This window comes from Penicillium argentinense (assembly GCF_028826775.1).
Source record: "Penicillium argentinense strain IBT 30761 chromosome Unknown utg000005l_segment0_segment0, whole genome shotgun sequence".
Taxonomy (NCBI): Eukaryota; Fungi; Ascomycota; class Eurotiomycetes; order Eurotiales; family Aspergillaceae; genus Penicillium; species Penicillium argentinense.
Genome location: NW_026622664.1, coordinates 5,850,634 through 5,866,763, shown reverse-complemented (window position 1 = coordinate 5,866,763; position 16,130 = coordinate 5,850,634). Strand labels below are relative to the sequence as shown.

The following is a 16,130-nucleotide window of genomic DNA, read 5'->3' as shown; positions in this document are numbered from 1 at the left end:
CAGAAATTTCGGACCGTGGTAAGTCGTGAAATGATTCGACTGAGTTGCCTATTTGGGCAACAAGTCCCTCAAAGCTAGCATAGGAGGAATTCATTCTGCGAACACCCTTGCGAAAATGAAGTCGGAGATTGTAATTGAAGTTAAAACTCCTCACGCCTCGGAATTTGAGCATTCTTATTCCGATCATGTGATAAACAATAGTTTAATTGCGAGGCCCTTGGAGGATTCATTGGTCTCTCATTCGTGCAAACTTTGCTTTCAATATGTGTCACTATGGCGGATTACTGCTGCGAGGACTAGTGGGGTCGAATCGCATACACTTGAAAGGCCAGGGATGAAGGTCGGAATCCGCGCCGGGTTCGATTGCTGTTTAGGAAACATCGGGGAATATTCCGGCGTTTTCACATTCCCGCATTAGAGCTCGAACCCGCCTCACTGCTTCTATTCTCCGTCTTGGATTCCCCATCCCACACCATCTTCTCCAATACCCTGCTGACCACCACTAGTTTCTTATGCAGGAGATCAAGCAATCAAGACACAGGTACACTCTGCTGGTTGTGGAAACATCATTCAGGTCCACTGCCTCCTTGATCCGCTGCAGTCGATCCAGATTCTGGCCATAGTACCCAGTCTGGGCTTTCTCGTTCGTCTCCCGTGGATCCACATTCCCCGAGTATTGGCCGTAGTATGTCTTGGGATTCCCGCTTGTCAGAACTTCGCTTAGGCCGTCCAAAAAGCGAATCGTCGTGTCTGTGAGGTTGCCACTCGTGCGAGCAAAGGAGAACATGAAGTAAAGCGTGTCGCGATGAGGATAGGCTGCCTCCGATGGCGAGAAATCACCAACTGCCCCACCGAGGCCGTTGAAGTTGAGGGCGTACAAGTCTGTTCCGTTCTTTGTGTTGGCCAAATAGCTAAAAAAGCTATGGGCGGTGGCTTCGGGAATCAGTGTCTTCTCGGTGAAGACAAGGGACTTGGCGTAAAAGTGCGACGGGGAAGCAATACCAGCGGCGCTGACTGCCGCGTCCAAGGCCTTGGACACTTCGAGGAAGCTGCTGTAGGCCTTAGTTTCGCTAACTTGTGGAGGCGTGGCGAAGTGGCTGGTGAGGTTCAGCGCCGCAAACTCGTCCTCGCTGCCGAAGTATACTCCGGACAGAACCATGCCGTTAGCCGTAACGGTCAATCCGTACGACATTTCGCGTGGCAGGGTGCCACCAGCGAGCAGCTTTTGCCAGCTCTGGAATATCTTCACTTGGGATGCGACACTTTGCTTCGTCCAAACGTAGGTATAGTCAACAGTCGACGGAGGCACAGGCACAGTGCGGATGGTAAAATCGGTGACGATCCCGACGCTAGACCCGGCGCCGCGGACGGCGAAGATGAGATCCTCGTTCTCCGATTTTGATGCTCGAACGATCGAGGAGTTCGCGAGGACCACCTCCACCCCTTCCACAAAGTCCACGAGGAGTCATAGCTGGCGCGATGCGGCCCCCGCGCCTCCCACCGTGGCGTGTCCACCCTGTCCGACGTCGAACGTCTCTCCATGCGGTGCTTGACGTCCTCCGTTGTTGTACATAAGCTCTGTGACCTGTCCAAGGCTGTTTCCGGGTCCGAACTTTGCAGTCCAGGTGGTATGATCCATGCTGAAGTCCTGGAGGTTCTCCAAATTCACCGAAATCTCGCCAGTCGACGACCCGAAATTGCCATAATTATGTCCTCCGCTTTTCGCTTGGACCTTGATTCCCGCATCGACAGCACACTTGACGGCTGCTGCAACCTGTGTTACATTTTGAGGGAAGACGATGGCAGCAGGTGTGGTGAGAAGGTCGAGGTTATACGGAGAGACCAGGTGGCGTAGTTGGCTTGGTCTGGGAAGGCCACTCCACTGGAGTTCCTTCCCACCGATGCCAGGAGACATGTCGCAAACGAGCCCGTGACCTTCATGATCACAAAGTATCTGTGGATAATTTTATATTTTCGATTAATGCTCTGCCTTTTAAACCTGCGTTATGTTTATGCCCCCAATAAGCACGAATTATAACTCCGGACTCCGGATTTACGAGCTTGTTAATAAACTCCGGAATCGAACTTCCAGCCTCGTCAGCACCATTCTACCACAAAGGATCCGATCAAGGCTCCAGCCACCTAAAACCCGGTCAGGGTTTCTATTTTTCTGGCTCCTTCTCTTGAGGTACACGAGTGGACACTGGAGGGCCGGGACTGCGTGTAGAGTAGGAAAACTACCTGTTCGACGAGCCAGACAACTAGAACCAAAGCTTCTGTAGACATAATGGTATAGCAAAACGGCCTGGTCACTCGACATTTCGACTGCATCTTCAGCAACCCTGTCTTTGGTGAAGAAGCAGCTGGCCTGTGTGATCGACCCGGCTGAGGACTCTTCTACTCGGGACATATGGCGCGTGTGTGTCTACTTTCTTCAGGATGCGCTGCTGGCTTTGCACCCGCGCGAAGTTGACAACATGCAGCCCCATTTTGCCAATTTTTATTCATGGATGAATGCCACAGTGCAGCGCGCTCCATCTGGGAAACTATACGCTGGCAGTGCCAAGTGGGTTTCCGCCTTGGATTCAGGCAGGAAGCGTCACATCAGCCAAATTTCTCAGCATGGTGTGGCTGGTGAGATATGCCATCGTCTGGGTATTCAACTGGTGTCTATTCTGCGGGGTCAAACGACACCTGGCGAAATTTTGTCAAAGGATGACATCTTGTCCCGCTTCTATGGCGAGACACCAAAGGTTAAGCGAATTGGGTTGCAGTTCTCAGGAATACTTCGACACCTTACACACAAGAACCCTCGTGCTCGCATCCTCGAGATTGGCGCAGGATCTATGACAACATTTGCCCTCGAAGCTTTGGGAACAACCGATTCAGGTGGCCCACACGCCTCCTCGTATCATTACACGGATATTTCACGAGCCTCACTCGAAACAGCACGAGAAACCTTTTTTTCCTGGGGTGACCTGTTGTCTTTTGACGAACTTGACATCGACCGGGATCTCCCGGCACAAGGCTTTGCAGATTGCACCTACGACATTGTCATTGCTTCGCGTATGGCGAGGAATACCAAATTTCTTCCGCGTTCGCTGGGCAAGATTCGGCGTCTTCTCAAACCCAGTGGAACCCTTCTGTTGATGGAAGACGTCAAAGGTCAAGTCGATGTCGAATTCGTCCACGGGTTACTTTCTGATCGATGGTCACCAGAGGTGCACGATGGACAGGAAACCACAAAGGCTGACAAAAGCCTCTGGAATCACCATCTCAAGAGCGCTGGATTCACCGGAGCTGATCTCGAGTTGCCTGACTGCGACAGTGGAGCCTGGACCTCTCTGACAATCATGTCGAGTGTACCAAAGCACTACTCGTCTCAAAAAATACCTGTGGACAAATTCATCATCGTCACTGGCCAGAAAGGCGGCCGTCCCCCAGCAGCATGGCTCAAGTGTCTTCAAAATTCGGTTTCTAATTTCACCGAGAACCTAGAAAGAAACGAACTTGTTGTTCAGAATCTTGAATCTGTCGCTGCTAACCCCGAAGTTTACGCTGACAAGATTGCCATCTTTTTTGGCGAAGTGGACGATCCAATCCTTTACGACCTTGATTCAGCTTCCCTGGAAGGAATCCGTACCATGAGCACCTCCTGTCAAGGGCTACTTTGGGTTACTCGTGGTGGGGCCGTTGACTGCGAGAGACCCGAGCTAAGTCTTGCCCCTGGTTTCATTCGCTCTCTCCGCAACGAGTATGTCGGTCGCAAACTTCTGACAATAGACTTGGACCCCAAGGGACCGCAGTGGTCTGAAGCCGGCGCGTCTGCAATCGCACAGGTACGTTGTGATGCCTTTGGCAATATCGGGAATGACCAGATCGCAGAGAGGGGCCCGGTTGAGTAAGAATTTGCTGAGAGGGACGGTGTGATACTAGTCCGGCGAATTTACCATGATGTGCCGAGAGACAGGCTTTTTTTTCTCTTGATGCTTCAGATGCCGACACGCAAGAAACGGTGCCTCTTGAACCGTTCTATCAGTCAGATAGACCTCTTTCCTTGAAGCCCGATTATCTGGCCTCTGGCGACGATGAATTTGCCCTCGCAAATTCAGGTGCGCTTTCTCCGTCTTCAATTGAGCTCAAGCCCAGAGCTTTCGGTGCATCTTTGCGCAATGGAGAACATTCTCTAGCCAGTCTCGAATGTGCAGGAATCATCACTCAAGTCGGCGGCGATGCAGCCTCACGAGGCTTTGCAGTCGGCGATCATGTCCTCTGTGTGTCAAATGGTTCGTCTTTTTCAAGCCGGGTGGTCGTCGATTAGAGCTTTGCGATGGACATCCCTGAAGAAATGATCTTACAGGAGGCAGCATCAATTCCCGTGGCATTTCTCACGGCGTATTTCTCTCTCGTGGAGATGGCACGGTTACAGAGTTCTCAATCCGTTCTGATTCATGAAGCAGCCGGAGATGTCGGACAAGAAGCCATCATGATTGCACAACATCTAGGTGCAGAGATATTTGCAACGGTCGACGGTCCCAGCGAGCGGGGCTTGGTGATGTTGAAATATGGTATACCCGCAGACCACATATTCAGTTGTGGGAATACATCATTTGGTCCTGCGACTCGTTCCGCTACAAATGGCTGTGGAGTCGACGTGGTACTAAACTCACTGCCTGGACAGCTCCTTCATGAGAGCATCAACCTTGTCGCACCCCTAGGGCATTTCATCGAAACCGGCAGACGAGATTCAGAGGAGAACAGCCATCTAGAAATGCGTCCTTTTTCTCACGGCATTTCATTTGCAGCTGTTGACAACCCCAGTCTGTTGGAACATCGACGTCCACAAGTTCACAGATGCTTGAGTGAAGTGATGCGTCTCATCGAGACTAAAGCAATGACGCCTGTGCACCCCATCGATATGCATTCTTTGGGGGAAATCGCGAATACATCTCGCCTGCTTCAGAGTGAGCGCTATTTAGGCAAGGCTGTCTTCTCGGTTAGTCCAAACGAGATGGTGTCTGTCTTGCCACGAACACGGACCGCAAATCTTTCTGGCGATGTGTCCTACTTGATTGTGGGTGGCAGTGGTGGCCTCGCACAGTCCGCGGCGCACTGGCTGGTACCCGTGGAGCAAAGAATCTTATCCTACTCTCACGTAGCGCTGCTAAAAATGAAAAACAGCAGCGTTCGCCAATGAGCTTCGTGAGGCGGGCTGTCATCGCGTCTTGCCTATCAGCTGTGATGTCGCCAACGAGGATGACTTAGCCCGGGCCATAAATGCATGCGCCCACCAGGGACTACCAACAATCCGGGGTGTCATTCATGCCGCTTTTGTTCTCAGGGTAAGTAAAAATTATGCCATCTTGATCCCCCTTTTGGAGACTAATTGTTGTTTCGACAGGACGCATTTGTTGAAAAAATGAAGTTGGATGACTGGAAGACCACAATCCAGAGCAAGGTTGCTGGCGCATGGAATCTACACAATCAGTTCAACTTACCTGGCGATGTCGACTTCTTTGTCCTCTTCTCTTCCATCAATGGAATCCTTGGCTACGCTAGTCAGTCCGCTTATTCAGCCGCCGGTGCTTGCGATGATGCTCTGGCACACTGGCGCGTCAAGCAGTGCGGCCTCCCCGCCGTTTCGATCGATCTCTCTGTCGTGAATGCGGTCGGCTATGTCGCCGAGGCCAGCTCATCCGAGACCCTTCGCAGATCCCTCCTCAAGGCTGGGCGCAGGGTTATTGACGAGGATCATGTTCTGTCCTCGCTCGAGTCGGCCATAATGACCCCCTATGACCCCCAGTTCATTGTCGGTGACATAAACTCAGGCCCGGGCTCCCATTGGGATGTTGACGGCGACCTCAGCCGCGACATGCGTGTGCTGCCACTCAAATACCGCCCAACCGTTTCCACTGGGCAAGAGCAAGAGCAAAACGGCAGTGAATCTCTGGCATCCCAGATAGCTGCCTGTGTATCGCGCGATGAAGCCACCCGAGTTGAGGGGACGGCCATTGCTGAAATGCTGGCCGACATGTTTTTGGTTCCCGTTGAGGATGTCGATCTGAGCCAGTCGCCGTCCCAGCAAGGTGTCGATTCACTAGTTGCTGTTGAAGTGCGCAATATGCTTTTCAGCCATGCTCCCGCCGAGGTGTCGATTTTCAATATCATGCAAAGCCCCAGTCTGAGTCTTTTGGCTGCGGATGTCGTGGACCGTAGCCCTCACGCGAAGTTTGCAGTGACATGAAAATTTTCGACTGTTGGCGAAGAGACTGGTTTTTGATGTATCATGCCGAAGACACGATTATAGTAAATTACTGTTGTAATGCACCGTGTTTATTTTTTGTTTTGATCGAATTTCTTTCTGTTGCTGTTCTGCCTTTGCTACAACTGGAGAATAGAATTCCAATTCTGCATTCATGTCTTGCAATCAGGCATTACTTCCCTATGTCCCCGAAATTGTAAAATCCTCGATACGTTTATACTACATCCATCCAGGAATATCGTTTGACTGGTCAGAAATCTAGTCGTCGACCTGGTCATCTACTTGGTCATCTACTCCGTACACTAGTGTATCTTGGTGGCTGGGACCATGTTCAAGAATTGTGCTTAAAGCCAGGCTTTACAACCAGAAACGAAGTGTAATTTTACTTGATGCGCCTACAGTGGAAAATTCAGAGTAATTTATACATCAATACACCAGTGTACTTAGAAGGCTAGGAGAGGGTGTAGTAAGGGATGGGCGGAGTGTGACTCCGGTGTAGCAATCCTCCAAAATAATGATATTATATCCAAAGCCATTAGTGTAGCTTTCTGAATTAACAAAAGCCCAATTTCGGAGACTTTTACCAGCAAAAATAAATAGTGTCTTTCTTTCGCTATGCCCAACTTCTGTATTGCGCTAAATGTACGCAAAAGCCTGTAGCGTTTATGTATCACAAAGCCACCATTTCACTCCTCCTTATTCTGAGCCAGTGTCCTCCTCTTTTGCTTGATTGGCCTGTGCCTGTTGCATCTGCATCTTTTTCATGGTGTCCGCTGCTTCAAACGAGTATTTGCACTTCATACGTACCTGCATGCCGTAGCGATACATGATCAGTGGGAACGGCATGCACACCAGTGTCATGAAGGCGGGGATGCTGGATGCCCAGTGAATACCCAAATTGTGGTACATCTGCGTTGTGAACAGTGGGAACACAGCACCGATGACAGAACGGAAGATAGCGGCCGCAGCCAAAACAGAAGCGGCGTAGATCGTGTAGGAGTCGATCAGGTAGTTCATGATTGGTAAGAGAACGAGAACGCATCCGAAGCCGAATGGAGCAGAGAGGATGATACTGACGGACCAATGGATGCTGGGATAGTTGGTCCAGGCGAAAGCAAACATTCCAATCGGCAGAGCGACCGCACCGACAATTGCAGGTGGTAGACGGGATTCGGCTGTCGTGCTTTTCGATAGAACGAGCTTCATATACCGGGTGTTGTTGTCCCAGATCGCATAAATCAGTCCAAAAACAATGCCCACCGCAATACCAAGGAACGAAAGGCCCCCAATACCCTCACTCCAACCACGGTCCTCGTTGTACACGATTGGCATAGCTCCCATGAACATGTAAACCGTGCCGTAAATGATAGCCATGTAGACCGAAGCGATGAAGACGATTGGCTCAAGGAACAGGAAAATCCAAGGGCGAAACAAGGCCCGCTGAAAGACTTCAGATGGTTTCTTTTTGCCCTGGCTTTTCTCGAGAACACTGATGTAAACCTTCCCATCCGTTTTGGACAATTGACTCGCCCGTTTCTGCAGCAGTACCGGGCCGTATGTCTCGGGAATAAAGATGACGCCCAGGACACCGACAATCCCGATGAAGATGGTACACACGCCCTGTACCCATCTCCAGCCAATATTTTCGGAGATAAAGCCTCCCATTACTGGCCCAAGGACGGGCCCAAGGAACGGCGCAATGCAGTAAACCGTGAGAGCGAGACCACGTTGAGCTGGCGGGAAGAGATCGGCAATCGTACCACCGGAGTTGACGAGTGGAGAAGCCCCAAACGTGCCAGCAAAGAAACGTAGTATCAACAGCGTGGCAACTTTTTTACTCCCAGCAGATCCTCCGAGGAATGCTACCATAGCGACGTGAGTGATCATCCACAGCTTCTGTCTTCCGTACAATTCGGATCTTGAAGCAGATTAGCTTGACAATTTTTTCGGGGAGGTACTGGTGGTGAGGCAGTTACTCACAGCGGACCCCAGAGAGCAGGGCCAATTGCGAACCCTAGAACGAAGAGGGAAAGACCGAGAATGAAGACTTCAGAACTAATGTCGAAGTCTTGAAAGACCTCGTTGGCGGAGACCGAGTATGCAGACGAGGTCAGGGTGACAGCAAAAACTGAGATGGTCGCAATAAATGTGATGAACCACTTTCGAAAAGAACTCCAGTTCATCGGGTTGCCGGGATCGTCCTTTTGAAACTCCACGATAAACGGATCTTCTTCGGTTCCACGGCCACCATAGACAACTGTTTTCTCAACCTCAGCCGGGTCGGCGGTGATCTTGGTCGAGCTGGACATAGTGATAGAAATAAATGGTACCGATTGGACACAGATATCTGATCAATTTTTTCATGTCGGGCTGTAGCGATCTATATAGCATCCTCGGGGAGACCGGAGTATCTATTGTTGTGCCCTCCGTGATGTGAAAAGCGGAATGCATGTCTATTGGCTGCGGGGATAATAGTGGGCTCTAGCGGTCCTACTCTCTATTGGCCTTTTCTACAGATATTGGGTTGCGACTTCCAATGAAAAGTTGTCCCGCTGTGGGGGCTATCTCTCCGGAACACCAACTGATTGGACACTATTTTTCTTTGTGATCGCCCCCACATGATCTTCCGAGTCTCCGCCCGAACCAGCCTCACGACCTCCTCCATCCCGGGGTTGTATACTCTGTCAATTCCTATGGGGAGTCCCTTGTTCGGGCATGAGAATGGCAACGCCAACGGTGCTACAGCGAGAACGGCCAAAATGATTCGACCAGAACACTACGACTCGCCGGTAATACGCAGACAGCGATTGAAAGTCGCAACAGCTTGTCAAGCATGTCGTTCGAGAAAGACCAAATGCGACGGCAGCCGCCCGGGTAATCTTGCCCTCCCCCCCCCAAAACACCCCGTCATTCAATAACCTCTCTTGTGAGCCATGCTGATACAAAGAATGCGCAGCATGCGCCAGGTGTCAGGCCGGAAGAAAGACGTGTAACTACAACCGTCCTTCCGCTGTCGGCGACGTCCCGCCCAAGCTTACCCCAAGGCAAGCATCTCAGCGCGTTCCTGCCCTCGCTTCCCCTCCAACTTCACCTGCCCATTCGCTCGAGGCATCCTCGACATCAACGGTCTTAGCTCTCCCAGTCATTGAGCCATGCTCCCCCTGGGATGATAACCGAGAATCTAACCCTGACCCGAATCCCAACCGCGCATACTACGCAGCTCATGGCCGATTCGCGGGCCAGGTCGCGGCTGCCATTGAAGAGAGAGCCGGCAGAGCCCCATTAACTACGACGTACCTTGTCCCACTAGTCGATGCACCCCTGTTTGGAGATCTGGATTTGCCCCTAAGATCTTGCCCTCTTTCAATTTCCACCGAGTTACCCTCCCGCGCTCGTGCAGATCAGTTGACCAATATATACTGGCAATACATGCATCCAGTTGAGCCTGTACTGGACTACGACCAATTTTCGCAAATGTATGCAACTTCATTTTCCGGGCCTAGTGCGTCCCCGAATACGGACCATCACATTCAGCTCAGCATCCTCAATGTGATCTTTGCTCTCGCAGCGCAAAGACAGGAATGCGTGCCCCTCGATTTGCGGAATGAAGAGGGGAGCACTTACTTTCGGCGTGCGTGGGCTCTGTTCTCGACCGAGTCGATTGTTTGGGAGCCCGCTTCACTTGAGCGTGTGCAGTGCTTGATGCTGATGAATCGATACCTCCATTGCACAACTCATCAACAAAAGACATGGATGACTGCTGGGCTGGCAATGCGCATTGCGCAAACTATGTGTTGCAACTCTTTTGAGATTCCCGCTGGCAAAGATACTGGTAATGACGTGCGTTTGAAGCGCAAGGTTTGGGCAAGCTGTGTTGCCTTGGATCGGTATGTCCTCATTTATTCCACTGACGTGCAGGAAATGTCACTGACGGTTGTAGATGCGTTTCCTGGTCACTCGGAAAGGCATCAGCGCTGGCGCTCATTCCATCGCCGACAAGCGGCTGTCAGCAGGAAGGCGCGCATACGGAGCACTCTCGTTGGAAGCAGGAACTTCACGAAATAGGCAACCAGATTCAGTTGGCCCAGATTCAGACACTGAGTACTCTCGCATCTCGATCTGCCGCGCAACGTGTTGATCAACAGGAGGAATACCACACCGCGGCAGTTCACCTCGACGCTTGTCTCAACAAGTGGGAGGCCAGTCTCCCAAGCGATTTACAACTCCGAAATCTTAAGTTTTTGGAAGACAGGACAGCTCGAATGAAGCGATACTTGCTGCATCTTCGGTAAGCTAGTATTTGCACCGCTTACGGATTAGGTCTCGCCTTACTAATGTTGTCTACTACATAGCTTTCTTCATTCCCGCATCTATCTCTACAGGCCAATGCTTGCCCGCTTCTACTCTATGAAATCCGGTGTCCAACCAAGGTCCATCAATCCCTCAACTTTAAGTGAGCGGCTTCTCAGAGAATGTGCCAGGATGTGCGTCGATGCTGCGCAGGGTGTCACTTTCCTGGTCACCGAAACACTAGAGCCCTGTGAGCCTATCGGCATTATTCCTTGGTGGACCCGAATCTATTACCTTCACATCGCGGGTGTGATTTTCCTCGCGGCCATGGTCGGATCTGATCTATTTACCGACTCGGTCTCTCAATCCTGGCAGGACGTTCTGGCGGGTCTCCGCGCACACGTCCACCTGAGTACATATGTTCAGCAGTGCATTTGTACCTTTGAGGCCCTCTCGGCCAGGATCTTGCGGACGACTGGTTCGTCCCTGCAGAGTGGGAGTGAGCCCCTAGCGGAAGGAGCAGGATTCTGCTTCGATGATATTTTCCAAGATATTCGCTTTGACTTCGATGAATTCCTATTTAGGACGGAAGAAGTGGTCAATTTTGATGGGCTCGGGCCATGATTTGTACGCTATCATAGAAACTTGAGAAAGAGATCTGTCTTGTCCCCCTGCTCTATTTTGATGCATTGACATACATTCATCTATTAAGCTCGACGCAGCATTCCAGCAGCATCTGGGGGGCTCACCCAAAGCCTGCCTATGCTAGATACTGAATCGATGGCCGAGGAGAGAAAAGTCTGCCATCTACTGTCTAGAACTGGTTGCAACTTCAGTTCTTTGACACTAGCCCTTTTGTCAACGACGTCTCGGTTATCATGGATGCATTATCGGGATGTTATCTACACTATCAGAGAATTCGGTTTGCGCTTTACCGTTGCTCAATTAAGACCAGGAAAACAAAGCGATGTGCCTCCTACCCCGGCCGGAAAAGATGACAAAAACCCTGGGTTCAGGCAAGCGGCTTTTCTCACACTTGCCAGTCCTCTCTCCACAATAAGGCTTGACTCACTGCATTTGTCGTCGGGATTGTTTTTTCCCTATGAAGGCGGGGTATGTTCCCCCCCGGAGGGAGGGGAGGGGAGCAAGAGCCCTGCATTCGGGAAGGAATTCATTACAGCTCAAATTTGTAATAATTTACCTGGTATCTCGAAGGTTATTTCCAGTTTACGTTGGCAATACCCTATGGGATATGGTATGCAACTATAGCCTTTTGGACGTATGTTTCTAGCGCAATGCAGGGACGTCACAAGTGCCCATGTATAGTCACCACTAGCGCCACGTAGCGGTCAAATCATGATCGAAGGGCGGTCATACAAGCTGCGTGGTCGTTTTTTAAATCGTCATTGGTTCCCCTTCCTCGACTAACTCGATAGGGATCGGTCATATGCCAACGTTCCAGTGGGAGCCGCCTCGAATGAAATCACGTCATGGTTTCCACAGCGTCGATGATCAGATCCCAATAATTCAAGAATCTTTCCAGGTCACGACTGATTCTTAATGCGAGAACTCTCGATCAACTTATGATACCCAAGCAAAAGCTTGTTACAATCTCCAGGGCTGGTGAAAATTATGAGAGAGCAGGTGGGAATAACTTGTTTAACCTGAGGTGTGGTTAACGCCCCAGATATGATATCGGCGTTGTTATCAAAACATCTATAATTTAGAGGAATACCCGAAAGCACCAATGAATCTAGAGTCGATACAGTCTAAGGGCCTACCTGGGTACTAATCACCGATCGGTTGGCATGAGATGTTGTGGGCCTGGGTGGATGTCCTTGTATCATATTCACAGTCTGGGTACGATTTGGCCCCCAGCTGCTGCGCTTTCAAAGATACACGCCCTTTTTTCGGACGCAATGCTGGATGTTAAATGGGCAACCTGGCCTCCAGAGGGTATTTTTCTGTCTACATTCCTCTTCATCTTACTCACGAGCAGTCTTCGCTAGGCATCTATTCGAAACATCAAAATTGAAGAGGCACGGGCTACGACTTCGCGATAGTATTTTCGTGGATCTTTATCTATGGACCCAATCGTTACCTCAGTTTCCTTCCTGCTTCGTATTTCGTGCAAACGCTATCTGGGTTGTTTACTTTTCTTTGATTTACGACTGCCTCGGTCTGCATCAAACTTCTTCTTCGGCGACACCGGAGCGCTTTCCATGACCTATCAGGACCTCAGATATGCCCATTTCTACGCTAAAATTGACTCGTTCTAATCTCCGCAGTCAATAAATTGGTTCTATGACCACATCTTTGATACTTTCGATGAGATTTGGCCCATCGTGTTACAGGCTGGATTAAGGAGAGAGAATATCCCGATGGGCTCATGCATTTTTCGGCCTTTATGGATCAGAATACTTTGTTCGCAGGAGTTGAATATAGTCTTACCCGGCGGAGAATGTTCACAGTTTGCAATTGTGCCCTATACAAGACTTGTTGTTCAAGCATCACTGGACATTTCTAGTAACATCGCTCTTGGTTGTGATCCTCAGATAGTCAAAGGCAAGAACTTGGATTCCTTTGAAGTGGTGGAGATCATATTTTCCAGCATCCATGAAAAGAGATCCCGTATTCTTTGACATAGTATCTTGCCAGCATGGTTGGACAAGCTGATTCCACCAGAAGGCGATAAGGTCATGGACCAGTGCCACAAAATTCTGCTCGAAGCTACCCACGAGTTTGCTGCAGATCAATTGCAGAGTGAATCTAAACAAAAGGGTATTGACCTTTTTCGGAAGCTTGGTGCAGTCTGGATTATCAATCATGATGAGCATCTGGCATAATTATTCACGATTCTAGCAGTAGGATGATTTTTCCAGCTCTTCCGAGATGATCCAATCCCCAATATGGGGTTACTAATATTGGCATCTGCCCTCAGGCAATGAATTTTGCCACACACATCCGGGGTCCTGAAGCGAAGCAATTCAACGTTGAACGATGGTTCGGTCGATACGATCCTACAAACCCAAAGCCAATACTAAACGGTGGCGCGCAAACAGCTGCATGTATGCTATAATTTAGATATGGAACAAGGGCTTGCGTTGACCGTAACCTCGTCATGGCACAAATCAAACGCCAGATCGCCTTGATCTTAGAGCGATTCCAGATCGACACAGTGGTTGAACGGCCTCCCCGTCCTTCAGGACTTTTTGCGTCAACCATACCACATAATTTCTGTCTTGGTTTTACTCGGCTAGATTAGATTCTATATGGGCAGCTAAGAGCAAGAGTTGAACTGTTGGCTATGAAAACTCTAGTTTTCGTCAATTGTGCCAAAGTCAGATATTTCGGACCAATGAGGGGGATCGGATGAAAATGGTTCCTTATTTTTCACGAGGGAATATGCAGTCTTGTAGATTTTGTCTACTTTCAAGATGCAATGTTGATGAATACTCGGAGTTACTCGTAGAGGCCGGACCCCGCATGAAATCAGATTAGTCTCCCATCGCATCATCATGTGAATGACTTTCTCCCCTAAATCTCATCATCCCTGCGAGTTATCTCGCCATCCAAACCGATTTCTAGCACATGGAATAAAAATAATCGCATGCTCGTTTCTTCGGTGCATTTTTCATCTGGCTCATGTATTGCGTGTGTGGCCGCAGCCGTCTGAGGCTCTCGTCCATTTCACAGAGTTCGGGAGCGCTCTCCCTTCCTTTTTCCATCTGCTAACACTCTTCCGCATCAAGCTCCCCTCTTCCCCGCAACGAAGGTCGTCGACCATCCCATGGAAGCACAGGGCAGTCTAGCTCAGCAAAATGGCCTCGGTACGAAGAAAGCTTGCGATCGGGCTTTGGGGTCCCGACGACCGAGATCGTGCTCTCCTCTCTAAGCTCGACGTGACCCTGTTGCCCTATTTCTCCTTGATCTGGTTTCTTTTCGGGGTAACTCGGGCCAGCTATTCCTCTGCCTATATTAGCGGTATGAAGGAGGCGCTGGGATTCCAGGGAAAGGAGTACAACTACATGAGCACCGCGTACTTAGTTGTTTATGCTGTTTGCCAGATCCCGGGGACAAGTCTCCTCACTATTGTACGGCCTCGATACGTGTTTGTTACAGCTAATCTGACATGGAGTGTCTTAACTTTGATCACGTACAAGATGACCCATGCCTGGCAAGTTATCTTGTTGAACGCAATCGAAGGAGGATTTTCCGCCGTCGCATAGTAAGAGCCAAAACCCACGATTCCATGATAAGAACTTCCACTGACGATGGATCTAGTGTGGGAGCCCACTTTGTCCTCGGCTCTTGGTATAAAAGATCCGAGCTCGGCATCCGTGCTGCCGTGTTCTGTGTGTTCGGACATATAGGGACTATGGCCGGTGGCTGGATTCAAGCCGGCTTGCTGGAATCTCTGGCTGGAAAAGGTGGTCTTCCCGCTTGGAAATGGATCTTCATTATTGTTTCAGTGATGACTATCCCTGTTGCACTATTCGGTAAGCCCGGTTATTCCGTACGAGTAGTCGTGCCGAGGTGAATATTAACGAAAAACAATGTGTTCAAGGCTGGATCTTCATTCCTGATCTACCGGTGCATCGCGCAGCCTGGTTTCTCAACCGCGAGCAGAAAGGGCATGCTATCGCCAGACTGGGTGCCCCCCGCGAAGAGTCGTGGGATGTGTCTGTCTTCAAGCGCGTTCTTCTAAGCTGGCAGTTCTGGCTCTTGCCATTCATCTTTATGTGTTAGTCACCCATCATTGCTTTACCAGATCAAGTCGTCTCAACGTCACATCTAGTATACTCTCTCTGTGTGCAGATGCTGCAGAATAATGTCATGGCATACTGGATGGCTTCCCGAGGTTATACTACTATCCAGCAAAACGACTATCCTACCGGCGTATATGCGACAGCTATTCTCGGCACGGTCTTCTATGCTGTCATTTCGGACAGGCTGCAGTCTCGCTGGGAGGTTTCTATCGCCATTGGACTGACATTCGTCATCGGATCCAGTATTCTCGTGTCGAGCCCGTCATCCGATGGGGGTTATTTCGTGGCGTTCTATTTGCTTGGAACAACATTCGCGCCTCAAGCGGTTTGGTATTCCTGGATGGCGGATGTGACTGGTCATGATTTTCAGCTGCGTGCCATCACCACTGGTTTCATGAACTCATTCGACTTCGCCTTCGTTACTTGGTGGCCGCTCATCTTTTACCCAGCCACTGCGGCCCCGAACTTCCACAAGGGTTACGTTGCCAGTTTAGTGACTGGAGCCTTGACCTTGCCATTTATTGGCCTCATTGCTCATCTTGAGCACAGAGACCGGAAACGAGATGTTATTGGAAGGGTCGCGGCTGACGGATCAGTTGCTGGTACAGATCATCTTGAACAAAGTGAGCCTGAAGACGGACCAGGAAAAGCAGCAGGTGTCCCAGTCAATATTCGAGCAGATGAACTGAACGTGTAGATGTTGTCTAGAGTTGAATCAATCGTCAAGTTTAGAAATGCATTAAAGAATATTTCATTGGGTGTATCAAAGCGCTATGCGAAATTCATGGTCTATCAGTGCCTTTGAGATC

General features: G+C 50.0%; 6 protein-coding genes across 6 annotated transcripts; 3 read left to right on the top strand and 3 right to left on the bottom strand.

Moving 5' to 3' along the window:
- Positions 1–441: 441 nt before the first annotated feature.
- N7532_006999 (FAD-binding oxidoreductase) lies at positions 442–1,915 on the bottom strand (the record flags this gene model as incomplete). The annotated part of the gene is made up of 3 exons (XM_056619492.1): positions 442–502; positions 546–1,443; positions 1,516–1,915. The coding sequence occupies 3 exons, from the start codon at positions 1,913–1,915 to the stop codon at positions 442–444; spliced, it is 1,359 nt and encodes a 452-aa protein (XP_056475651.1).
- Positions 1,916–2,477: 562 nt separating this feature from the next.
- On the top strand, positions 2,478–6,244 carry N7532_006998 (putative PKS-like enzyme; the record flags this gene model as incomplete). The annotated part of the gene is made up of 6 exons (XM_056619491.1): positions 2,478–3,901; positions 4,048–4,286; positions 4,347–4,996; positions 5,086–5,119; positions 5,182–5,342; positions 5,402–6,244. The coding sequence occupies 6 exons, from the start codon at positions 2,478–2,480 to the stop codon at positions 6,242–6,244; spliced, it is 3,351 nt and encodes a 1,116-aa protein (XP_056475650.1).
- A 714-nt stretch (positions 6,245–6,958) lies between these two features.
- Positions 6,959–8,571, bottom strand: N7532_006997 (MFS transporter; the record flags this gene model as incomplete). The annotated part of the gene is made up of 2 exons (XM_056619490.1): positions 6,959–8,180; positions 8,243–8,571. The coding sequence occupies 2 exons, from the start codon at positions 8,569–8,571 to the stop codon at positions 6,959–6,961; spliced, it is 1,551 nt and encodes a 516-aa protein (XP_056475649.1).
- A 309-nt stretch (positions 8,572–8,880) lies between these two features.
- N7532_006996 (fungal specific transcription factor domain-containing protein) lies at positions 8,881–11,176 on the top strand (the record flags this gene model as incomplete). Its single annotated transcript, XM_056619489.1, has 4 exons — positions 8,881–9,051; positions 9,236–10,149; positions 10,203–10,550; positions 10,615–11,176. 4 exons carry the CDS (start codon positions 8,881–8,883, stop codon positions 11,174–11,176), a joined length of 1,995 nt encoding a protein of 664 aa, XP_056475648.1.
- Positions 11,177–13,062: 1,886 nt separating this feature from the next.
- Positions 13,063–13,380, bottom strand: N7532_006995 (uncharacterized protein; the record flags this gene model as incomplete). Its single annotated transcript, XM_056619488.1, has 1 exon — positions 13,063–13,380. The coding sequence occupies one exon, from the start codon at positions 13,378–13,380 to the stop codon at positions 13,063–13,065; it is 318 nt and encodes a 105-aa protein (XP_056475647.1).
- Positions 13,381–14,373: 993 nt separating this feature from the next.
- On the top strand, positions 14,374–16,018 carry N7532_006994 (pantothenate transporter; the record flags this gene model as incomplete). The annotated part of the gene is made up of 4 exons (XM_056619487.1): positions 14,374–14,780; positions 14,837–15,051; positions 15,120–15,296; positions 15,351–16,018. The coding sequence occupies 4 exons, from the start codon at positions 14,374–14,376 to the stop codon at positions 16,016–16,018; spliced, it is 1,467 nt and encodes a 488-aa protein (XP_056475646.1).
- Between the last annotated feature and the right edge of the window lie 112 nt (positions 16,019–16,130).